Below are 25,150 nucleotides of genomic sequence, written 5' to 3'. Positions count from 1 at the left end.
CCTGTCAGGGAGCTGCTGTGGGCAGAATTCCCTGACTAAGTCTCTGAAAAGGAAGAAACCTCTGCATGGAGAGGTATCGGGGCCTCCCCCCTTAGCAGCAGGCGTGATGGTGGGGGGCAGGCAATAGCAGCAACCCCATGGCTATGAGGACAAGGGGGACATGCTGAGGAGCCTGGGTAAGGAGCTGCAGTGAGCCCGGGGCCTGGATGTGTCACTGAGATGCCTCTGATGCTCTAACAGAACGTCTGCTGTAGAAGCTGTGCTCAGGACTAAAGCCACTGTCAGAGTCAGAGCTCTCCGTGGGAGGCAGGCTCATCCCCCATGACCTGGCTTCCTTCCTGGGAGCTTTCTGAAGCATCACCCACTGAGAGGCCTGTCCCTGTCCTGGTCGGTGAAGCTTTGATGAGGAGATAGTAGCCACAGCCCAGAGAGGAGCTTGGGGACCAGAGAGTATGTCTGTATGTCTACAGAAAGGTCCTGTGTCCAACCAGATGGAGTACTCCTCACAACAGATAGGTGGCAGTGTCCCTTTCCTTCGGAAATTAAACCCACTTCCCGTTACCTTTAATAGTCAACTTGACCCAATCTAGAATCACTGGGGAAGAATGCCGCTATGAGGGATTGTCTAGATCAGGTTTGCTATGGGCGTGCCTATGATAGATGTCTTGATGCTAAATGATGAAGAAGACCAAATCCAATAGTGGGTGGGCCCCATCCCTTGTGTCTGGGCCCTGAATGGTACACATGGGCAGAGAGGCAGAGGAGATACGACTAACTGCTTCAGGTACCTGCTGTGACTTCCTCACAGGATGGACAGTGTGCCCTGGAAGAAAGCCAAATAAACACCTGTGGTTTTAATTTCCAAAGCCTACTTTTAATGATGGTTCTCAAATGCTTTAACCTCCCTTTTGCCCACCACCCACCAGAGGTAGTGGAAAAGAAAGGACGTGGGGTAAGTGGACCTGCTAGAAAGGTTCTTTGGAGCAACTCCCATCTGCGTTGTCAGGAAATCAGCAGTTCAGTTCACAGGTTGGCAGTGGCTTCTTGATCCATTCACAAACTCTTCACAGATCCACCAGCAGTCCAGTTCAGTAGTGTGGGGACAGCAGTAGGGGGCAAGACCTAGCAGGAACAGCCAGGCCTCAGTCAAATTGGCATGAGTCAGCAGGACGAACCAGCAGCAACACCAGGAGATGTTCTTGGCTGTGCCTCCTCTCAGCAAAGAAAAAATCATCAAAGAAGAAGCAAGATCAACAGGCATTGCACAGCTAGCTCTATAAGCAAGCCCAGCTCAGCGCCGGACGCTGTCATTACCCCCTTGCTCCCCACTGTTTGTGGAGTCCTATTTATCTCTGAGAATGTCCTCTCCTTACCAGGGGAGCCGGGTGGAGGCATGTAGGAAGTGTGGGTGTCATCCTGAGTCTATCTACCTGGTACCCTCCACTATAAGCTGCTTTAACCCAAAGTGCTCACTAGGGGGCAGAGTAACCACAGCCAGCCACTGCTTCAGCATCGGATGAGACTGGTCTTTGAGAACCTCCCTAAGAATGTTTGTGCACATCTCTGAAGATGCAGTCATCCATGTATGGGCGCCAAACCCAGGCTTCTCACACAGGATTTTGTGGAGAAAAGTGAAAGATGAACCTTATCTCTGCACTCAGTCTGTTGTATGCTTGCACGCCACTCACAGAGCTGACAGCTATACAACCATCCCTCAGTCACAGAGCCAGGGCTAGAGGGACCCACCTGCCAAGTGCAAAGACACTGGGGGACTGGGGGAGGTGGGGGGGGCACTGAGGGGCAGGCTGCAGTCTGAGGTGCTCAATGCTCAGTGCCCAGGTTCCGCCTGCCTGGGTTTCTAGTTTCTTCCCCTGGGGAGGAAATGACACAACCCCCCAATGAGGCCTGTGGTAGCCTCAGAGCTGTGCAGTGAGCCAGCATGGACCTTCTGGAAGTTTCCTTCACCAGTGTGTGGGAGGCACTGTGGTGGAGTGAAGAGTCTGCTAAGGGCTACAGGACTATGTGTAGGGTTGCTTAGGAACGGGGAAGAGAAGGATGGCAGATGGGGGATGGTGCATGGCTATAATCCAAGGGTCAGAAGACCACTCAGTTTTTATTCTTTCTGCCTCTCCCAGACAAGGAGGCTGGAGGAAGGCTAAATCGGCATGGGCAGGTGTGGTCAGTCAGGTTTGGGGCAACTAGAAAGATGGAAGCAGCCAGCCTTTTTCTCAGCCAGCGTTCAGGGGTGTTGACTGGTTGGGCCAGGGGCACTTTAAGTGGGCTTTGCCATCAACAGTGACCTTGTGTCTGCCATTCCTTCCTGAGAGAACGGACTGGTGTTCTGCTCTGGACTCCATTTTGTTTGTGAAGTTTTAGAGTTTTCAATGGCTGTGCTGAAAGCTCATTGGCCCTTTCCCTACCCACACTCTGCTGTGAATGGCTGGAATCTCGCTCTGACTAGATCCAAGACCCTCCTACGTATGCCCCAAGATCCCCCAGTATGTGTGTCTAAGATTCTGCTTCTTCCCTTCAGGACTTCATGTCCGACCCCCAGGGGGCATAACTACCGCACACACAAGGCACAGCACAGCCTTGGTAGCCAGCCCTCTGCTGTAGCTTTCTTCCAAGCCCCGTGCTGATACGCATGCTTTATCTCTGGGAATAAACACCATAAGCAAATCCTGCCAACAGACGCTGGTACATCAGTGTCCTGTTTCATGCTGAGGTCCCAGAGGCAGGCAGAGAGAGATCTGTGCCTGTTTGCCAGTCCCTCAAGACTCCTCTGAGAGGAAAGCAGACCTGAGGTTACCTGGAGGTCACAGTTTCCTCTGAAGCAGAGGAACCGGCAGGACAATGAACTTTGTTCTCTTGGGGAATGAGCTCGCCAGGGACCTGGAAGCTGGGTCTATTGACAGTTCCTTAAGAAAAGCTACAGAGGAGAGATTAAGTGTGGCTTCCCAAATAGTGGGGAGACCTGCTTGTCCCTCGGACATTCAATGCAGTGCCCTGTAATGGGGAATGGAAGGCATACAGAGACCTCTTGTCCCAGGAGCCATGGGAGTTCTGGGCTTTCCTTTCATTTCTCATACCCTGGATTTGGAACTAGCCTAGTCTGTTTGTGAGACTGTGATAAAAGGCCTCAAACTGAACATCTTATAAAGGACAGAAGTTCTAGAGGCCAGGCAGTCTGAGGTCAGCACTGAGTGGGAGCCTTGCTGAGTCACGCCCCCCCTCCACCAGCTTAAGGCAGAAAGACAACTGGGAGAAACACCAAGGAAGGAAGAGCATCCCACAAGCAGAGGAGGAGTGGGCCTGGCTCTGCTACCTATAAAACCGCACACATTAGGGAAAACCTAGGGGTCTGGGACACCTACATCCGTCTTAAAAAGAGTCAAGCAAAGTTCTTGATCTGGATTCTTACTCTGCTGCCTGGCCAAGGCAGAGTGGGTCTACAGAGGACCTCGAAGGATTAAATGAAAGACATGGAATCTCAGAAGAGATCCAGCAGGCCTGACCTTTGGCTCAGGTACAGAAGCTCAAGGAAGGAGGAGAGCTTTCCCAGGTGACATCAGAGAAACTGGACATACAGAGGTGACTGGGCAAGAACCTACATTTTAATTAAAAATGAGATACCAAACCATAAAACCTTGAGGAAAGCAAGGAAGCAGTATTTACAACCCGGAACTGAACCAGTTCTTCCATTTAATGCCACAGACACCCATTAAAGAAAAACTTGATACATTTGTCATGTTAAGCAGAACTGAAGATAAGCTACAGACTGGGAGGAAAGATACACAAACCACACACCTAGGAAGAAACAAGACATCCTCAGACTCAGCCACAGGAGGAGACAGCCATGTTGAGTGGCAGCTGAACAGGTCACCTGTCCTCACCCAGAAGAACAGCTAACACTGAAAGCGGTGACCATTCGAACGCCAGAGAACTTGGTGAGACAGGCTCGCCTGTGCGCTGGGGCAGACATCATGGCAACTTTGAAGAGAAAGCATGCAGATTTTCCAGAGGTGGTGAAGGTCACACTCCTGGGGACTCATTCCGAGAGGCCTATGGGCATGCTTGATCACCCAAATGCACATGTTTATGATTTGCTTTATAACCTGTAACGAAACCAGATGTCCCTCGGTAGATGATAGGTTAGACCTATGGAATACATATCATGACTCAGCCAAGAGGGAGGGAGCATGGGGACTCTTCTCTGAGGGACCTCTGTAGAAGCCCCCCAGTAAGAAGATGGCTTCCAAGCCGGGCGTGGTGGCGCACGCCTTTAATCCCAGCACTCGGGAGGCAGAGGCAGGCGGATTTCTGAGTTCTAGGCCAGCCTGGGCTACAGAGTGAGTTCCAGGACAGCCAGGGCTATACAGAGAAACCCTGTCTCGAAAAACCAAAAAAAAAAAAAAAAAAAAAAAGAAGATGGCTTCCAAGGTCTGGCCCTGTGCTATAGGACCCTAATCACACAGCATCCTTCCTGTTGTACAGTGGAACAACAGAAGCAGAGCTAGGGTGGTTGGAGCAGAGGGCACAGGGAGGGGCTAGGAGTGTCAATCAGTGTGGTGAGTGGTTGGTGTCTACTGTCCACTGTTTCCATACCAGGGATTCTTTTTTGTTGTGATATTGAGCTGAGGCTTGGGGGGCTATTTGGGGGGACTCTGCCTCTTCCTCCCCCCTCCCCCCACCAGTGGCACATCTATCTGTCATTATCTAAGAAAAACATGCATGGCCTTGCCCTCTGCCAGCAATCCACCCTGAAGTGCTGCCTGGGCACCACTTGTCCTGCATTGACTCGCTGAGGTGGGAAGAGACAGGCAACCTCTTGCAGACAATCATGACCTCCGCTGTGTGTAGCAAACACTGACCCCAGCTCTATAGGTTCTTGGCTGGGTAGATGTTAACTTGGGCAGGTTAACTCAAATCCAGTGACCTTGACGTCAGCCTTTGAAAATACATCTTCCAAGTTAAGGCTTCGCTAAATAGAAATTCTAAGACTGCAGTGAATGTCTGGCCCTTCAAGCAGAATGTTGGAAAGCAAAGGAAGGGGTGAGGAGCACGGAGAGTCAGGTGTGGGGAGCATGGAGAGTCTGAGGCTTCCCAGTGCCCAGACACAGTGCAGACTGCACTCCTGCTGGGCAGGTGCTGGGCGGCCAGGCGCAGCACTGTCCTGTGTCACTGTTTCTGGAGATCCCAGGGTGACCATGGGCATGTCTCCATTGCTGCTGGCCTCCTCCACTTAGTGGGGACAGAGAGGAATGCACGGGGCACACACACCGGGTCTCTGTCACCTTGCCAAAAGGAGCAGTGTGAACTTAGGTTCTGAGTAACTTCTTCCCTTCCCTGTGTCTTTGGGGTTACTTTGTGCATATGTGGGAGTTTGTCTGGCCATATTTGATGAAACTGAAAACAAGCAAAATAAAACGTTCCAGGTCTACTGCTGCACCTTTGAACAGGGCTTGCCAACTAGAAGCTGGTGTTTTCAGAAGTCACTGAAGCGGTGTGACGTGGTGGTGTGTCCATCTCACTGTGTAGAGCTAAGGCCTATGGGACGGACTTCCAGAATGTGACCCGTGTCCCTCCCAAGGCAGCCTGCATGTGTCTGTCCTCTTCCGAACTCCACCATCAGACTGTCCTGTGCATTTGCCTAGTGCAGAGCACGGGAGCCTCAGCAGGTCACAGGCTGTGTGTGGCTCAGGGGACTCCATCAGGGCTTTGCTTCCCCACCCCACACTCGGTGTTTGCTCCCTTTAGCAAGTAAACTGCCATCTTGCCTCTTTTCACCCTAGCCTTGTTTAGCATGATTTTTATGAATTTGGAAGGATGTTCCTATGTTGGCCTCCTATCGGAATCTGAGGGGAGGTCAAAAGTCTGACCACTGAGGTCCAGAAAGACAATGCCTTGGGCATGCTCAGCCTCCAGACTCCGTGACAGAGGCAGATGGGTCACCTCTCATCCCAGGAGCTCTCCACAGGGCAGAACAGGTCCTTCCTGTCCGTGGCCACCACGTGCTGTGGGTAGATATCAGTGTGTGTTCTCCTCTCTCACAGCCAAGCTGAAGACCTACCCTGAACAATGAACCATGAAGGGTGGGGGAAAGCCACAGAAAGAAGTTCCTGAGCAACCTCAGAGACAAAGGCTAATGGCTGGAAAGATGGACAACTCCCTCCTGCAGACTGGCCGTCCAGTAGACCATCCTGGGGCCTTGGCCCTACTTTGACTGTGCTGGTTTCTAGCTTCCCTGGGGCAGCAGCTCCCCCTACTTCTGTATTCCAGATGTTCCACACTCCCCACTGCACTTCTGTATTCCAGATGTGTCACTCAGGGCCTCTGCCCACTTGTGTCACAGATGAGCTGCTTAGGGCTTTCCTGTCAGAAAAGCCAGATTGGGAGCCTTCCAGACTCTCTCAGATCCACACTCAGCCTCCCGCCTGCAGCATCCCCAGAGGACTGGGACAACAGGCAGAGAGGCAGGAGGAACAGGCACGGTGGCCTGAATCCCACTTCTGCTCCCTAGGTCCTGCATGTGTAAGTCTGCAGGCTTTTTCAAGTTCCCATAATCGCTAGGTCTGCCTGAGACCAGTCCTGCCTGGAGTGCAATCACCTTCATTTCTGCCTTGAGCTAAGCTGCTCTTGGTGCCACTGTCTCTCATGTTGAATTCTGGTATATCTGTCCCAGCACCAGGGAAACTGGACCAGCAGTAGTGGGCTCCTGTCCACCTCTTGATGGTGACAGCAGCAGGTCCTGCTCCTGCTCTGCCCACTGCAGGGAGCCTCCCTTCTCTGGGAGTGAAAATCCTGCAAAGCTGCCATTCTCCTCAGGCCCCTTGCCCCCTCTGGATCCTGCATTTCATCACCCACTGCTACAAACTACAGGCGTTTCTGCTTGCTGTTTTGCACAAGGAGAGGTGCTATCCTGACTGTTCAGAGCTGGCTTACTATACCAGCCACAGGAACATGTCTAGGGAGCCCGCCATCTGATTCACTGTGAGAACTGCCTCCTTAGGTTCCTCCAGAGCCATGGAGAGCCAGCGTCATCAGGGTAAGTCAGCTGTGGTGCTACTCAGGATCTTATGATGTGTATGTCCAGCCTCAGTTTGTCTGTCTTGTGAAAGATGTCATGGCTAGATAAGTCACCCCTACCCCCAAGGTAGCCCAGGAGACTCAGGGAATGTGGGTAATTGAGGGTGGGGTGGGAAAAAGTGTGTCTGAGGTGTGAGGAAGGTGGCCTCCCTCGTGGTGGGCTCTGTCCAATCACTCAGCACTGTCTCGTATCTCATGAGCTGTCAAAGCTCGCACACAATGGAGAGATGCCTCTGCAGCAGAGCAGAGCAGGGACTGCCAGCTTCAGTCATGTGTCCCGCAGGATAGAAGCCGAGGGTCTCCCAGACCCCACAGAACGTGGCCACGAGGTCAGAACAAGACAAGTGGTCCCCAGATAGGTTTGGGGTGTTTCCATGGTTCGTCTCACGTCAACGCTGTGACATTCGCTGGTGTTGACTGAATACTCTCTGCTGTGGAGCTGATGGACTTTTCTGGTTTGGAGCTAAGTTTCCCCAAGGCTGTGTGCTAAGGGCTCTGTCCCAGCGCAGCAATGTTCAGATGTGTCAATGGGGAGTGACTGGATTATGAGGGCTCAGACCTCATCTCTGGATTAGTCCTTGGATGGCTTCATTCTGATAGGCTACAGGAAGTGACAGAAACTTAGAAGGGTCTCTGTTTGAAGGGAGTGGGTTCATAGGGGCTGTGTCTCTGCCTCTCAGCACTATGAGGTGATGCTAGACCAGTTAAGCAATGGGTCCAGGTGACTAAAGCCTGAGCCCTCTGACCCTGTGAGCCCAGACGAACCTCTCCTCCCTTAAACTGCTCTCTGTGGGCGCTTGTCACAATAGAAACTAACACATGATTCAGATTGATTTAATCCTCAAAAGAGCCCCATGACATAGGTATTGTGTGACCCTCCTTCACACAGGGACACAGGGTAGCTGAAGCAGGGTAGCTCTTTAAGGTTTGACTTCCTAACAAGAGTCAGCCACCACTGAACAGTAGTTCTCAACCTATGGGTCACAACCCCTTTGGGGGAAGGGGGTGTCACACATCAGATGTCCTGCATCTCAGATATTTATATTATGATTCATAACAGCAGCAAAGTTACAGCTATGAAGTAGCAACAGAAATAATTTTAAGGTTGAAAGCCACCTCTCTAGAGGGTACTGCTTTCCTCCAGAGAACAGTTCAGAGATGTCAGTGTCACATGTTGAGGTCAGGGGACAACCTTAATGAGTCACCTTTCCCCTTCCACCCTGTGGGTTCCATCCTGGGGCCTGGGCTTGCACTGCCTGGCTTTGTATGAGAAGCTCTTGTCTGCTGAGCCATCACTCTCTTTAAAGGCTCGGACGTTAGTCAGCCTGGTCACCACACACACACACACACACACACACACACACACACACACACACTCAGGACTTTCATGGCCAACAGCACACAGCGATGTGGGGTCTCTGTGGCCATAAGAAGGTCGTATCTGGAGAGGTGACTCTGAAGGGCAATGAGAAGCCCCCTGTCAGGGGTGGTGACTCTGGCGTGCTGGAAAAGGTGGCCAGACAAACACCCACCTGCTTTTTATCTGGGGTTGCCCTCTCTTCTACTGAACTGTGGCTGTGGCCTCTAGAGACAGTGGCCATTCAAGGGACACTGGACCCAGCTGTGTCTGGCTTTGGTAGTTCTAATGGTATGTGTATCCCACTGAGTTCTGGGAAGCTACAGCTGCATCTCAAAGTCCCACGCTCTTTCCCTCAGATCAAGGATATAGCTCAGTTCAAATGGGCCACACTGGGAATGTTCCTGTGACCCTGCCTTTGTCTGGTGCGGGGTGGGAAATGACACCACACCACACAAAGCTTGAGGAGTGGCAGATCCCTTGTGCTCACAGCCGGAGTGGTTCTGACCAGGTGGGCCTGTTTGCACTCTGCCTCATGGGAAGTGCCTGAGAAGTACCCCACACTCCTGCTGTACCCTGTATGACTGTATGCCTGTACCCTGTATGCCTGTATCCTCTGCAGGCTACCCTCCCAGAGAAGTAAAGAAAGAGCTATCTGAGAGCCTCACCCAGACATGCCCTGGAGAGTTCTTTCCAATCACAGAGACAAAAGTGCCCTGGCCCTTGCCTGGCAGCTCCAGACAGGAAGCTAAAGAACAATGCATATTCCAAGGTCCAGCTTGGTTTTTGTTCTACAGGGGAGTGGACGCCAGGCGCCTGCACTGGATCCCAGTGGAGCGGAGCAACCTGGTGCAGCAGGGTCGCTTCGAGGTCTCACTCTCTTCATTTCTATCTGTGGAATAGAATACGCTGCACGGCTTATGTATTGTTCTCATTTCAGTCAGGGATGTTCCCTGCCTGCAGGTATGGTTTCTGTGTCATGTGTAGCAACTGCCTGAAGTTCTGTGGTGGTGTCAGCCACGCGTGCTCACACAGGAGAACACTTGGGGAAAATCAAGGAGCGGCGTAGCGTTTCTCATCACTGAAGGATTTATCTTACACTCAACGAGCCCACTTGCCTTACCCAGCACTATTTTCTTTAAAGTTGTGTGTTCATAAAGCATAAACACAAGCAAGATAATTCTGTTAGGCTCTCCTCCAATTCCTTCCATGGCTTCTAAATCCCTCCATTATGAATGTCTGTGAGCCATAGCCACCATCTTCCAGAACTTCACCTCCTCACTATTTTTCTCTTGATGTGTTATCACTTGCCAGCCAATAGAGACCTGGATCCGGGTGGCCTCTGCCCGGGCCTGTGTCAGTCAGCATTTCTCAAGTGAGATTAGGAGATGCCTGGGCAGGAGCCCTGCATCCACTGGCTTGTTTTCTTCAACTGGCTTCACACTGTGTGGCCCAGGAAGTCAGGAAACTGAGGCAGGGATTCTGTGCACGCAGCGCGTGGAGGCAGAACTCCCTCACCTTTGGGGAGACCAACACACCCTGGGGGTTCATCTGCTTTACTCGAAGCCCTGAGACTGCAAGTGTTCTTAGCCACATCTATAGGATGCCTACACAAGATCTTAGCTGGCAGCACCCCGCCCCCACCCACCCAGGCCAGCCACACACCACCAGCTGATTTCCCACTTTACCCATGGTCTGACCTGCCCAGATCCTCTGCACCCCAAGTCTTACCACCCCTGAGAAGAAGCTAGGGCTCCCACTGTGAACCTCCATGCCCGCCCATGGCAGTTTTCCTTCGTCAGCTCCCTGCTCCCAAGACTTCCTAGAGGTCTACTGAGACTTCCTGTCTGCAAAGTCTTGACAGACCACCCCTCCCCCTCAGGAGCTCTGGACACTGGGACATCTCAGGATGGAGGCTTGGGCTATCTCGAGACACTTAGCTTCGGTGGACAGGTTCATGGTGGCAATGCGCACCCCTGCCTGGCTGGGCTTATGGTTCAGGTTAGTGCAAAGACCTCTATGAAGTCAATCCAGGAGAACAGGCAGAGCCTCCGCTTTATGGGTTCTGTGTGGGGAACATTACTCCTGCGTTTTCTCTCCAGCATGGACAGTGCTAGAATCTCCCTCCTCACACCCATCCGTCCACGTGCCTTCCCTCACCCCTGTGCCTGGGAAGTCAGTGCGCCAGTTAAATATACACACTACCATCTGGATCCCTCATCAAAATGTCTTGGCTATGGTGTGACATCAGCACGTCATTTGTCCAGACAACACAGTCTCCCTACTCTCCTGGCACCAGCTCTTGTGCTTGGGGGCTTCCTCTCTCCTGGGCTGTCCTTGTGCTTGGGGGCTTCCTCTCTCCTGGGCTGTCCCTTCTTGAGAACAGCGTGTCCTTTGTTCCTGCAGTAAGGTGAGCAAGCCATCCTGACTGGGGGGTAGGGGGAGGTTGTTTTCCAAGGCGTGCGTCCAAAACAACAGAATGTGAGGAAGCTGCCCATTGTTCATGGCTCCTCACTGTCACAAGGCCTCTCCAGCGTTGGCTGGTTCATCTTCTTGGTTCTGTTTTCCCACCATTGAGTGGATATTCCATCCCCTTCTTGGACAAAGGCAGATATCTGTTGGCAGGTTCTGCTAACTGCTCCTCATAAGCCCTAACTACTCTCTCACACAATGTTCTACAATCAGCCAAGGCCCCTGTGTCTCTTTTCAGAGCATGGTGCTATGGCCCAGCCCTCCCTCTCCCTGGTGAGTCCTGGAAGCCAGCTCTAGGATATTAGCAGTGACACAGGTACACCTGGCTTTTGTTTGGGTGACAGCATTCTGGATGACTGTGTAGTTTGTTTGGGGAGTCTTCAAATGCCTTGGCTCTCCTGTGGGTGTAGAGGGAGACTCTACATCATAGTCTAGGGCTAGTGCCCCCCCCCCAGACTCCCTTAGAGATGGCTTTTGTAACCCTGCCAAGGAACCTCTTAATCCTGTGTCCTACCCCCTTCCTCTCTTGGGCCATTCTGGTTGCTTTGCTGAGCCTTAGAAAAGGGGTGACTAGTTCTCCTGGGGCGGAGGGCAGGGCAACTGCTTCTTCGGAAGGACAGTCTTCAGTGTCTTCCTCCATGGGGATGCTGGTTCCTCCTGCTATTCTAACAAAGCGTGTGACACAGCGCCACAACATTGGATGCTTGCTACGTGGCCATTCTGGGAGTTCCAGAAGTCCCAAGCTCAGGGACTGGCAGGGTTAGTCTCTCATAGGAGGCCTCGGGGGGACCCAGCCCTACTCTGTCCAGTTTCCTTTTCACTTGGAATCCCAGTGCTGACCTCCACTTTGTCTTCCCACCCCGCTTCCTCAGAACTACTTGCCTCTCTATGGTAGACAGAGACAACATTGGTCTCTAGATACTCCATAGCAGTCTCCCACTGAGAGACCCCTAGCTGAATCCCATCTGTGGCAACTCAGAGTCCAAGTGCACATCTTCAGGCCTTCATCAATAGTCCTACTGGTCCTCCATTAACTGCAGGCAGTGCCACAGCTGTTCCTGGCCAGCCTCTTGTTCACCACTACAGTGTTGTTCACCACAACAGAGGGCCTATGGGCTTCAGGGCTTGGACTACAGAGATGGAGATGGTGTGTGGTTTCAGATGTCACAGAAATTAAGGTCTTCTTCACTCCCTATCCTTCCTTACCTGGAGAGTCTGCTGGTCCCTGGCTATGGCTTTGTGAGACACCTACATGGAACTCGTTAGAAACTTTCCAAAGGCTGATGAAACCTGTTAGCCAGCTCACATAAAGCAGAGCCCAAAAGAATGGGCTCAGGATAATGTAGGCACTCCAGTGGGAGTCCATCTTGCTGACATGAGCTGGGTCCATGTGGCAGCAGCTCTAAAGGACATGGCAGCCAGGCATCCACTGCATGCTCTGTGCTGGAGAGAGTGCTTGGTCTCCCTGGGATAAACCCTCTGGCTGGGACCAGGCTGGCATGAAGAGCCACTGGAGCTGGGGTGGGTCCCCTGCACTCTAACATGAGCAACCACGCCTCCTCCGAGCACAGTGTCCAGGACTCTGCTGCATGCGACTGAGCTGGTCCTAGCCTCTCCTCCAGCTGTCCTGGCTTACATAAGGGGTCCCAACCTTGTTCTCTCCTACTCCCCTCTTTGGCAGTCCCACGGTCAGGGGATGAGCTAGAGGCCCCCCTTTCCTAAGGCAACAACACCCTTCGTCTCACTCTTGCATGCTATGGCTCTCTAGCTTTGGGTGCTAAGTCCTGTGATACAATCTTGTCCCAATCCCATTGGGGTCACAGATGATCTGCTCAGCGACCTTGTGACAGTCCTCAAGAACAATACCTCTTGCCTTGAGGTCTGGATCCATGGAATTCATGCCAGGACTACAGCAAGGACACTTGCTGTCCTCTCAGGATTCAGGAGAGGAACTTTGCCCAACCCCACCTCACTCCTGAGGGAACAGGGCCGTTTCCTCAACTCCATAATGGATCCCTAAAGAGCAGGAGCTTCTAGTCCAGGAAGCAGGGCTGATGAGGAAAGCCCTCAGACCTTCTGTGACATCAGGGTAACCGATGTCTCTGCCCCACACCCCTCTACTGACTCTGGTCTTCACTGCCATCTGCACTGGGAATTGTAATAGGTTTTAAGGATATTTTTGGTTGTTGTTATTGTTGTTTTTGTTTGTTTGCTTTGGTCCCATAATTTGCCTGCAATTTCAGGTCACTGAAATGCCTCCAAATTAGTCCATGAAGCTCAAGCCTTATTCATTTAAAAACTTCAGACCCCAGCCTCAAAACTCGCCCTAGCCCAGGCTCAGAAGCCAGGGGAGCACCGTGATACCAGATCCCTGCTATCCCTCCCCAGCTTCTCCCTGGTGCAACATCTCCACACACGCGTGTACTCATAGGAATGCACAGATACACACATTCACCCTCTAGGCATTCACAGGTACACAAGCGTGCAAACACAAGGATACGACTTCTTATCTAATAAAGTGATGTTGTCCCCTGGAGGTCTGCATATTCTACTCTGGGTAGGCATCTGTAGGGTCCCTAAATCTGAGTCACTCTCTGTGAGGAGCTTGAATGGGTGACTTCATTATAGTTCCCAAACCTGGCATCCATCCAGCCCAGCACTTAGGCCTGACAATGGACAGATACCCTGCTCAGAGCTGGCCACTCCATCCTGCTGGGATTGTGGGCTAGGGCACTCCACCTGGGCAGAGACCAGACTTCCTCACTGGAAGCTTGTATATCTAATCCCACTCATAAGTTTTCCAAAGTGGGTGAGGGAAGCCTTTGCCATGGTACTGCATGAGTCCCCACACTGCTTGCCACCCTCAACACAGCCATTCGTGAACTCAGAATTTGGACCTTTGTCTTCACCTTGGCTTTGAAATGAGATCCTAGAGGGTAGGAAAGATCCAGCTGTGCCCCTCACCCTGGATGAGACCAGCGTGGTGCCTAGGCCAAGCTCATTCTTCTTGCTAAGATTCCCAGGAAAGCTTGAGAGATATTTGGTGATGAAGTTCCAAAGGACATGAGGATGGGAACAGAATGTGGGGACCGAGGGACTGAGTGGTTCTGGGGGAACTTGATCTCTTGGTTAGCCTAACACTGACCTGAGTATAGGCTGAGGTCCCCCAGACCTGCAGTGTTCCCTCCAATGTGACAAAAATAACCTTCTTCACTCTGCGAATCCAGGAAAAGTCCCTCAGAGAAACATCAGGAGAGTCTATGAAGTGGCCAGCAAACCCTCTGTCACCAGGAAAAATGTCTTCCAGCACCTGTGGGAACCCCAGGGCTAATGTGCTGCCCTGGGTTCTCTTTGGGTGGCAACACGGTCCTGGAAACAGTGCTGGGCCCCACCTCAGAGATGCATGTGTCACCTGACGTGGAAATAGGTGTAGGTGTAAAATCCAGTCCTCCCGGGGAGGAACTGACTCAGTGACTGATGGTCCCAGGGACAGGAGGACATGGCAGTGTGACCCGGATGAGACCTCACACCCTCAGGGAAGCCGAGGGTAGAAAGGACCCCCCACCCCACCCCACCCCCGCTGGCTCCAGATTGAGCACAGTAGGATTCTTCCCTAGCCTCCAGTGACTCCCCGGGGTGGCACAGTGACCACTGTGGCTGTCACCTGGGCTGAAACTTCTGGCTGGTGGCTTACAGGATATTCCAATGGGCCCTAGGGACGGCACATGTCCTCCACTTGCCCATCTCACATGACCATGGCCACTCTGCCAGGATGCTGCTGAGGTGGCCACACAGCCTTGCGCTGTCACGGGACTAAGATGTGGTTCCCACCACATCAGCTGGTGTGAGCATCTCTCTTCCTCGCCCAGGCAAATGGTCTCTATGGGGACCACGCTTGCATCTCTTTCTCACCCATGAGTCTTTTTTAGCAGTGCTGCAGCCAGCCATGGGGGAGGTGGGGTTGGGATGTAAGCCCACCAATGCTCCCCATGCAGAGTGCGCTATGGAAGAAGAGATGGACACATTGTGTCTTCCAACAATGTCAGAATGCATCCAATAGCAGTGAACTCACAAGCTAGGTCTGTCAGGCTGGCTGCAACTTGCCAACCAGTCCCACTTCCCCTTGACAGCTGGCTAAGGCAAATGCAGGCTCTTTCATTCCTTTCTTAACTACTGGTGCTCCCATCACCCATTTCACATTACACAGTAGTGTGGATGTTATGGAATAGCGATGAAAAATGTAAAGGCTGCAGAAGCATTCAAAGACGTTCAACAGGCTTTCCTGGAGGTGGTGGCAGGGCTGGTAGAGGTGTAGTTACTGCAGGTGGTGAGGTATGATATTGAGGACCCAGGTGAGCTGGTGGGGACTCACTGGGTTCTTTCAGGTTGCTGTGTAGATGTGGTTCAGGGTTGAGTCCAACAAAGTTCAGGATAGACACTCAGCTGAGCTGGAGCCCTGGGGACAGAAGTTCTCTGCCTGTTTGTTGGTAGCCCTTTTATGCAAACACCATGGCAGATGACAGACTTGTCCGGCCATTGCCATTACAGTGTTACATGTTGCCCTCTTTCTGGGGTCCAGGTAAAGGTGTTGCACCCTTCTGCAGTCTGTTGTGTTCGGTAAGTTCCCAGCCTGGTTTTTCCAGTGATTTCAGTGGGAGTTCATACAGTGCTAGTCTACTTTGGTTTACAGTGAGTTTCTCCTTACTCTTGGGAGAAAGCTATCTATGCATCGGCTTGTCTCATAGCTGCTACTGGGCTGTTTGGTGTCTACTTGCACTGTAAGGGGCAGGGTCACACTGCCTCTGTGTTTATACTCAGAATAAAGTCAAACTGAGTTACTCGGGACAAGGGACTGCCTGAAGCCATTGTTTCATTCGGTATGGAATGCCTCAGAGCACAGCAGTCTGATATCAACACCTGCTGTGGATACTGCAGCTTACAATGTCTGCTCGTCAACGGAGCTCACTACTACCTGTACCCCAACAAACCAGATGTGGCCACCTATCTTCAAGAAACTAATTAAAAGAACCAAATTAACTGAAAAGGCAGGAAAAAAATTATTCTATATGGCCATGTTAGGAAGAGTTTCAGCAACTGCCCTCCCCACTACGTCACCCCCCAGTCCACGCCCAAAGCATGGCCACACTGGATTAATCTCCTTTGAAAAAGTGGTTCTTCATGACTACCTGGCATGAATTAAATGTGTTCTAACCTGGGTTCCTGCCTGCATTCTGTGTATTATATGTTTTAGATATCGACAAATTCCACCTCAAGGCTGAGGTTCTAAAACTGAAATTTTAAGAACTGTAACTGGCCTGCAGATGTCCTAGAGAGACATGTGTGTCCCTCGATCTATTAGACTATTGAAACAACGGACCGAAAAAAAAAAATGGGACTTTCCACAGGAGTCTCATGCTAGGGGAAGGAAGATGGCCAGCCAGGGGGGGGTACTGTGTCCCCAAAGAGACTCACAGCTTGTGGGACTACCTTTCCAAGATGAGCCTAAAGCCCAGGCAACAAAGAGTCAGTGGTGGGTGGGAGTCCCCACTTGAGCCAGACAACTTAATCACGCATATCTATTGCTTTCCATTTAAACCTTACCCCCATTCCAGGATCCCAGAGATGCCCTGGGTGATGCTGCATCCCTGGGGGGTGCTGCATCCCTGGATCTCTTTGCCCCTCTTCTCAGCCTAGCCACCGTGAATCAATCTTTCTCCTGCTTTTCACGATTGATTTTTGAATGGCTTACTGAGGGCAGGTGGCCAGACCTGCCTTGTTGGGACACAGGCAGTCACCCTTGTGTTTGGTAACACGACTGCACACATGAAAGTATGTGCCTATTTCAGAAACTTTGAAACAGCCACAACCTTTGTCTGTAACTACTGGGCATGCGTACACGTACAATATGTGTTCACATGTGGAGGCCAGAGGTCTGTGTTAGTCAGGCTGGCCATCAAGCTCCAGGGATCCGTCTGTTTCCACTTAAGTTGGTAATGACTCTGATGGTCTAGGGTCCACTTGGGGTCTCAACCTGTTTGCATGAAGGGAAATACTTTTGAGCCTTGGTGCCCAGGCCCTGCCCCTTCCTCAGCTCCACCTCAGAAGGCGTGGCTCCTCCAGGCCGGCCCACCCTGGGTCTGTTTTCCTCCTCCTCCTCTGTCTCTCCTGTGGCTGTTCTTCCAGAATAGTTGCTAGGGAACGGCTGGTATCCAGGTATAGCCTTACAGCATCCGCCTGCCCCCTGAGGCCTGGCCTGGGGTTGAGCCTGCTCCCTTGGGGCCCTTTGTCCCACAAGCCAGGCAGTGAGAAAGAAGGAAAGAGGCCAGCCTCTGGGTCACTGATTCTCTTGGAGCTGCTGGGGGTGGGGCTCACCTTGTGACCCGGGCAACTGCTGAAACAGCCAGAGATCATTCTAACCCACATTCCTTGGCAAGGTCCTAGAGACAAGCTCTTGGTTTTAGGTCAGAGTCAGAATCCTGCCCCAGTGGGGGACACTAGTGTTCGTCCTTTCAGGGAGGTTTTAGAGCAAAAGTCAGGGCTTGAGGCTGGAGAGATGGCTCCAGGGTTAAAAGCACTGGCTGTTTCTCCAGACGACCTGGGTTTGATTCCCAGAACCTGCAGGGCAGCAATACAATGCTCTTTAATTCTAGTCCTAGGGCATAGACACCCTCTTCTGGCCTCTTTGGGCATCAGGCACACACATGGTGAACAGATTTGCAGACCAAACACCCATACACATAAAATAAATACTATTTAAAAAAAAAAAAGCCAGGCTATTGCATCCCAACAAGCTTGTCTCAGCCACCCACCTAAAACTGCCCATTAAAGAGATGAATAATAATGGCCACCTTGGAGGTAAGGGGTCCAGCCACCCTTTATCTGTCCTTGGTGTACTGACATGAGGTTTAGTGACCCTTCTTCTGTTTGGGGGATTCAGATATGAGGTTTAGGTTTAAACAGTAAGGGTGGGTTAGGGACACGAGGTATGCACAATTAAGGAGCCCTGGTCTTGTGGTCTAGTGAGGGCTTGGGTTCACAAGGTGGTCTTCAGAACTCTTCACCTTTGAGGGGACAGGGTGGTTCTCTCAAGGTGATGGCTGCTGCTCTTGTTGTGGCCTCACGCACACTGGGTGCTGGGCCTGTCCTGTGAGCTGGCGCTATTCTGGAAATTCCAGTTATATTAGTTACCTCTTTTGGTAACAGTAACAAAATACCTGAGGAAAGTCAACTTAATGAAGAAAAGGGTTTACTTTGTCTCACAGCTGTGGGTGCCATCCCTCCAACAAGGGGAAGTCACAGTGTCAGGAGAGTCGAATTGCTTCTTTCAGAAAGCAGGGAGTGGTGGATACAGCTGCTGAGCTCAGTCCAGGACCCCAGCTCATAGAACAGTGCTCCCCACAGTTGGGGGGGATCTTCCTACCTTAGTTAGCCCAGTCTAGAAACTCCCTCAAAGAATGCCCAGAGGCACCAAAAAAAAAAAAAAAAAAAAAAAAAGCCGGGCGTGGTGGCGCACGCCTTTAATCCCAGCACTCGGGAGGCAGAGGCAGGCGGATTTCTGAGTTCGAGGCCAGCCTGGTCTACAAAGTGAGTTCCAGGACAGCTAGAGATATACAGAGAAACCCTGTCTCGAAAAAACCAAAAAAAAAAAGAATGCCCAGAGGCCTGTCACACAGATAACTCTAGACCCTGCCAAGTTCATAATCCATGTTGACCATCACCCAAGGTGGCTCAAAAGAAAGCCTGAAGACCCTGGGGAGGACGGCTCAAGTCTGCACCTGCAGCCAAAGTGAGTTGGTGTCATTAGGCCCCGTGCTTCTGGTGCCCTGTGGCTCCAAGCAAGGAGCTGCTGCTTTGTCTTCTACATCCCTGTCCCATCTGTTCCCTACCTGCAGATTCCTTAGTGTGAGACAAGGAGATGGTGGTGCTGCATTCCAGTCACCAGGAGAATGGGGTCTGCCCTTACCATGTGTGCTTCCAAGAAGGTGCTTAGAACATTGAGGAACTCCAGGATGCTCCGTCGACAGGATGGTTAGGACAGGGAGGCAGACACTGTCACCTTTTCCCTTGGTTCTGGCTTTGAAGATGGAATGACATCAGCAGTATTTGTCACAGCGTGAACCAGATGGACCTCTATGGGAGTGCACATAACAAGCCAGACCCACTCACGGGCCATGAGACCTCAGGGGTTTGCCCCAAGGAAGCCTAGGCTGCTCGAGGGCTTGCTAGAAAGACACAGGCCTGTCTCTGTGCGGCAGATGGAAGGTGAGGAAAGAAACCTGTGGAGAGGCAGGGCCTACGTCTCAGCACTTGCCCTAATGACAGCCTTCCTTCTCTGAGGCTGGAGGCAGCAGCTTGGCATGGGGGAGGGGTGAGCAGTGAAGGTTCTGGAGCTGGGGGGCACAAGTGTGACTCCCCCAGTCTCAGTCTTCAGATGTCACACAGCTCCAAGTGTCAACTGACCTGATTCTTAGGACCACAGGCACAGTGCATCGCCTGCCTAGGGTTCACTTGTCCATGTGGAGACTTGCTGCAAAGCCACTGCTGCTGCTTGAGGGGCTTAGTTTTCAGAAAAGCAATAATTTCTACCATCTTTTTTTTTTTTTTCCTGAGACAGGGTTTCTTTGTGCAGTCCTGGCTGTTCTGGGACTCACTCTGTAAACCAGGCTGGCCTCGAACTCAGAAATCCGCCTGCCTCTGCCTCCCAAGTGCTGGGTTTACAGGCATGCGTCACCACTGCCCGGCCAATTTCATCTATCTTATCATTATATCTATATGTGGTTATTACACATTGATTTTGGGGACTTTAGCACGGCAATTATCTTATAGATCTTTACCTTCCAGGCCAGGAGTTCTGAGGACAAATCCTGGGACATCTGACATTTTGTGTCTTGACCCTTAGTTCAGTGCTGAGCCCAACATAGACACTGTTGCAACGGCATCCTGGTACACACGTCTGTAGTTGGATTGTTCAGTGCGGGTGGATATTGTTGGAAGCTGTGGTCTTACGGTACATATAGGTGTGTCTGTGCAGCTACCAACGCATACGCGTTGGGTACTGTGGTGATGGTGCCCAGTTTAGGGAATCATGGTGTTGGAGCACATATGTTGGCCATTGTGGTGCCAATGCATGTATTCTTGGATACTGGTCTTGGTGCACATGTATGTTACTGCATGTACACCATGTTGGTACACACATGTTTCTGTCACCATAGTGCTGATATACATGTTGGTGCACATTTGCGTTGTTGCACACCATGGTGCTGATACAATTCATGCTACTGGAGTCTGTGGTCCTGGGGTTTGATACACTCATGTTATTGGAGTCTGTGGTCCTGGGGTTCCCACGTGTTACTGAAAAACCACAGTGCCAGGGCATTTATCCTGTTGGCAGGATGCGACCCGTCTGACCAAACAATAAAAAGATGGCCAGCAGCTGGAGAGGCTGGTGTTCGCCACCCTGTGCATTGCAATTAGTACTCTGTGCACCAGCGACCCGGAATCTGTGTGAAGCCGGTGGTGTCAGATGCAGAGCGTGGCCCTCTGCCAAACATGGCGAGGTTAGGGAGCCCTGGGCCTACAGCTGAGCTTCCTTCTCGCAGACCTGTGTCTTAGGTCTGGCACCGCCCTTGCTGGGAGAGTCAAGTCCTGCCCCAGCTACCCACGGTCTCCCTCTTACCTGGGCATGAGACCTCGTGGAGAGCGCGCTCTGGGCTGCTGTGGACTCTGCACCTGCCCTGCAGCGGCGGGAGGTAAAGGGGGCCTGGGGCAGGAAGTAAAGGGAGCATTGGGCTCAGGCTGGATGTTCTTTGGGTGGTTTGGGATCGCATCCCTGCAGCAGCTACTTCCAATCCCGGAGGACAGAAACCCTAGGAAGAGGGGGAAGGGCAAGGGCAGACCTGTGCGCCTGCGTAGCGGGGCTTTCAGATGTCCCCTTGATGCAAACTAGCCTCCCAGGTGCTCAGGTGGTGCACACGCATGACTCCAGGTGCGGGGTGGTGACACGCCCGGCAGGCTCAGTGCTTCCGCTTCCGCCTAGCGCCCCCCGCCCCCCATCAACGCAAAGCGCGCCCCCCTCCCTGTGGCGCGGAGACCAATCCTGGGAAGCCAAGGAAAGCGCCACAACCCCCTCCCCGCTCCAGCCGCGCCCCCTCCCCACGGCCTAGCCCCACCCGACAGCACCTCTGGTGCAGCGGAGGACGATCTTCTGGGGATCGGTTTTGTTGAATCGGAGGATGAGGTTTTGGCTGAGAAATGAAGAGATGGCCCTAGAAGAAATGGTGCAGAGATTAAACGCGGTTTCCAAGAACACTGGTAGGAGGAGCCGCTGGCCTTGATTATATATTCTTAAGCTTGACATCATTTGTTGAATTGTAGAGAATTGCATCTAATGGCTGTATAACCACCTTCATTCACTATCCCCTAGCACTGATAACAGCAAAGGCAGGCGTGATGGGCATTTTTTGGTATCTTCTAGGCTTTGTGGATTGACAGTGTGATTTTATTCTGCTTGACACAGTTTGAGAATTACAGACTAGCAGCGCTGGCTTTCTAGGAGATGAGGGTTTGTAAGTGGAGCCATTTGCCCGTGGTGGGAGTCTGCAAGTCTGCTTGGGAGCATCACCTCATTTGCTGCAGTGGCCATGGAATTATGAGCCCAGAATGGCCCAGGGTCCAAGCCCAGGCCCTGCAGACACTGGGATGGGATGGGAGGTAAAATCCTCACTATGCACTATCCAACCTTAAAGCCAATATTTGAAAATAGTATAGGTTAAGAAGAGGGCGAGCAGTGCAATTAGACATTCATTTTCAGGATTAATTTCTGATTACTTAAAATAAGCCGTGAGGGACAAGCTACAGCCTCCTGTAGATTTTAGACCCTTGGAGCTGGCAGGATGCATCTTGCTGTTGGCCTCCATCCGTTGTGCCGAGGGTTCCTGGCACGCTGCAGAAGAAGCAGGTACCACTGACTAGTTGTGTCTGGCATGGGGGAGGAAATAGTGGTGTGCTATTAAAAGTAGGTTGGTTTTTGTCATGTGTTATGTGATACGTGGCGTTATCTAGTTTTCTAAGTAATACTTTCCTGAGGGATTAAAATTTCATTCGTTGTCTGGGCTGGGTGTGGCACCCTCCTTGTATTAAATGACTAAATCAGCATAAGCATCAAGTGCGGTGGTCTCCCCAACACTTGTGTAGACAGACGGTCAGTTTATCACGCTGGCTTTGCAAGTGAAATGGCTGCTTATTATAAATGGGTGAAAAGAAAAGACAGACGTTTATGCCTTCTGTCCTCTTCCTCTTAGAGATGTGGCCCAATTTTCTAGGTGTTGTTTGGACAAGGTCTGAATGAGTGTGGAGCTCCAGGGAGCTGTTTGCCTGCCCAGGGGGCGGCTGAGGAAGAAGTGGGACTTGCTGCCCTTCCCACCTGTGCTTGGTTGGCATGGGGGATCACAAGAGTGGGAACTGCTCCAGCAGTGACGTCATCCCTGAGTTTCAGATCCTGAGGTTCCCTCCTGGGCTCTGAAGGACACAACATGTGTGTCTTAAGTTGTAAAAAGGCTCCCAGAGGAGCAGAACCTGGACCAGACACTCATTGAATGTTTGTCCAAGCATCCTTGGATTGGGCCCCGGTGGCTACTATTGTCTCGCCAGAAGCAGCAGCTCCAGCCTGTGCCCTCTGAGGTTGCTGCAGTACTAGAGTTATAGATTCCACTAAGACCCAAAGATGTGGTTGTCAGGACCCTCTGATATGAGCATCCCATTGTTCAGTGGTGGGAGGGAGATGTCACCGCGCCTGCACCCTTCCTGGCTCTCCTGTTCTCAGGATAACTCAATCTGCTGTGGCACTGGGGAGGTGGGCTCTAATGGTTAGCAGCTATATGTCATGCAATGGGGACAGGAGTTGTGCATGCACAATGAAGGTTCTTGCTTCCACCCCTGTAGGGAGTGATATAGGTCTATGTAATTATCACTCAGGGTTTACATTCTGAGCATGTCCTCAAGAGTCCCTTCTAGCAGAATGCAGCTCAAGGTCATAGGATTGTTCATGGTCCAGGGGCATGTTAAGGTCATGGCCAGAAATGGGTAGAGTTCTGGCAGCTTGAGCTAGAGACTGGTGAAGCTGTTTAGAATGAAGGGCATGGGGTTGCAGCTGAGGGCTTTGACTGTCCTTAGAGCTGCAGATCTGACCTTTTGTGGCTCTCCTGGTGCTCACAGCCACGTAGGAAGCCTGTGCTGTTCAGGCCATGCTGCTGTGTTCTCTCTTCATATTTGCATATCATGACCCAGAACTTTCTTACCCGGGCTGCTTGGCAGGGCATGATGTCTACTATCCAGGAGCTGTACTGTTTGACCTTGGCCATTTTGCTTTCACGTTTACTTCTGAACCTGACCTTTGTCCCGATGCTGGACACTTTCCATCAGCAGAACCCTTCCAGGTACTTGGCTCCTTTCCAGCATTTTCCTCTGTTTTGGTTTTCTCTTTAGATTTGCAGGATTTGGTGAAAAACAAGGAACATTTAGGGGAGAAATGGTGTGGACTGAGTTGAATGATCCTTGATGTTCGAGCAAGTCAGTGGAAAGGGTGGGTAAAAGACAAATGCAAGCCACCTTGGAGCTCCTGACTCAGGAAGGCAGTGCAGCGACATCTGAGAATTTTTCTCTTTAAAATTCCCAGGTGGTGAAGATGGTGCTGGCCCACGATCAAACTTGGAAAACTGATGTAGAGGATGAGTCTTTAAATCCAGCCCCACCTTCTTCATCAATAGGGAGTGGGGGTGCTTTCATAGGTAGATGACTAAGGGGTGGATGGATGGATGGATGGATGGATAAAATGTAGACAGATGTGTGAGTGATGGATGATGGATGGGTGGATATGTGGATGGATGGATGGGTGGGTGGGTGGATGGATGGGTGATAAACAGACATGTGGTGGATAAGAAAATAGATTGCTATATGAGTGGATAGATAGACAGGTAAGTGGATGGATGGATGGACAGATGGATAAATGGATGGATGGTATCAGGCTAGATGGATATTAGATTACATGTAAAACAGTACAATGTAAATTATGTCATGTTTTAATATGATCCGTCTAAATTCTGAAACTAAGAATTTTTAGCTATCTTAATTATCTATATTCAACCAGCTAGCCATTGACTTGCCTCAGAACATGGATGATGAGGGGATATTGGTGACTCTGTCTGGCTCCGTCCCCTGTGATGCAAACATCTGATTTTCCTCCTCCCCTTTCTGTCACCTCCACAAAGCTCACCAAGGTCTAGGACTAAACTTCAACTTTTAACTACTAATTCAACCATTTGGAAGTGTTTGACCTGGTGCCATCTGAGTGTGTGTGTGTGTGTGTGTGTGTGTGTGTGTGTGTGTGTGTGTGTGGCTGGCTGGCTGACTGGCTTGCTGGCTGGCTTGCTTTTCTGGAGAAATCTACATCCATGACAGTGTTTTCTGAGGAGATGCTGGGGAGGTGAGATGTAATAGCTATTTCCATCTCTCCTCTTTGGAGAAGGCTGCAGTGGGAAGTGAGTACTTGTGTGGCTGACATGATTCTTGAAGTATTTTGGCAGATATTGGATGGAAGTGAGATTAGGTGAAGGGCCAGGCTGAATGCCCAGGTACATACAGAGTGAGCTCAGATACATGCAGAGTGGCCCGTGACGAAGACGGTAAGGCATAAGCTCATCTGCATATGAGGTTCCTGCTTCTGCGAGTCCCTGGAAGGGGTATTTACCTCCCTGTGGTTTTCACTGGGAAACCTTTCAGGTATATGGCTGTCGATTGTGGTTGTCTTGATGGAGCCCCTTAGCCGGCTTGTGCCTCCATGTCCCAGTGTCGTGGTCTTGGTCTGCCCCTGTCACATTGCCTCTTTCTGGTCTGTACTGATGCCACCTGCTCAGTGTATCTTTTCCCCATTGAGATTCATCCTCTTCCTTTTTAAGAATTCTTTTTCTCATGCTGGCAGTCCAGGGCTGATCCCTCTCATCCCCAGTGGCAAGTCTTGGGTGTAGCCGTGTGGTGTCACTTATCACTTTCCCAAGCCATGTGACCAATGCCTGCATGTTTCACTTGGCACTGTCAGAGCTGAAGGCAACATGGCTGGCCATTGCCTGAGTCCCACAGTCCTCAGAGGAGGCTTGGCCAACCTTCTGGAAGTGGCTCTTTGTTCTCGGTGAGCTGCTATGCCTGTTGCTCTATGTCTATACCTCATACAGGCCTGCATCC

The 25,150-nt window shown here is 51.4% G+C and overlaps 1 protein-coding gene and 1 long non-coding RNA gene across 12 annotated transcripts in view; one reads left to right on the top strand and one right to left on the bottom strand.

Moving 5' to 3' along the window:
• Window positions 1–25,150, top strand: part of Mcf2l (MCF.2 cell line derived transforming sequence like) — a 145,812-nt gene that overhangs the window by 22,480 nt on the left and 98,182 nt on the right. For 4 of the 11 annotated variants that reach the window (XM_085844196.1, XM_085844195.1, XM_085844191.1 and 1 more), the window contains exon 1: window positions 20,959–21,226. The exons of 6 other annotated variants lie outside the window; for them this stretch is intronic. In XM_085844196.1, the coding sequence (XP_085700322.1) occupies window positions 21,148–21,226 (79 nt within the window). In that variant the 5' untranslated portion in view covers window positions 20,959–21,147. Of the gene's footprint in view, window positions 1–19,495; window positions 20,665–20,958; window positions 21,227–25,150 lie in introns of those variants that run through there. One more of the 11 variants, XM_085844192.1, reaches the window with a different exon arrangement.
• LOC147002534 (uncharacterized) lies at window positions 17,121–20,956 on the bottom strand. Its single transcript, XR_015048693.1, has 3 exons — window positions 20,592–20,956; window positions 18,879–18,989; window positions 17,121–17,530 (listed from the first exon to the last, which is right to left on the bottom strand). It is a non-coding gene; the product is annotated as an uncharacterized LOC147002534 (long non-coding RNA).

This window comes from Mus caroli, unplaced genomic scaffold (assembly GCF_978045245.1).
Source record: "Mus caroli unplaced genomic scaffold, Mus_caroli_1 scaffold_10, whole genome shotgun sequence".
NCBI classification, from domain to species: domain Eukaryota; kingdom Metazoa; phylum Chordata; class Mammalia; order Rodentia; family Muridae; genus Mus; species Mus caroli.
This window is presented reverse-complemented; position numbering and strand designations above follow the sequence as displayed.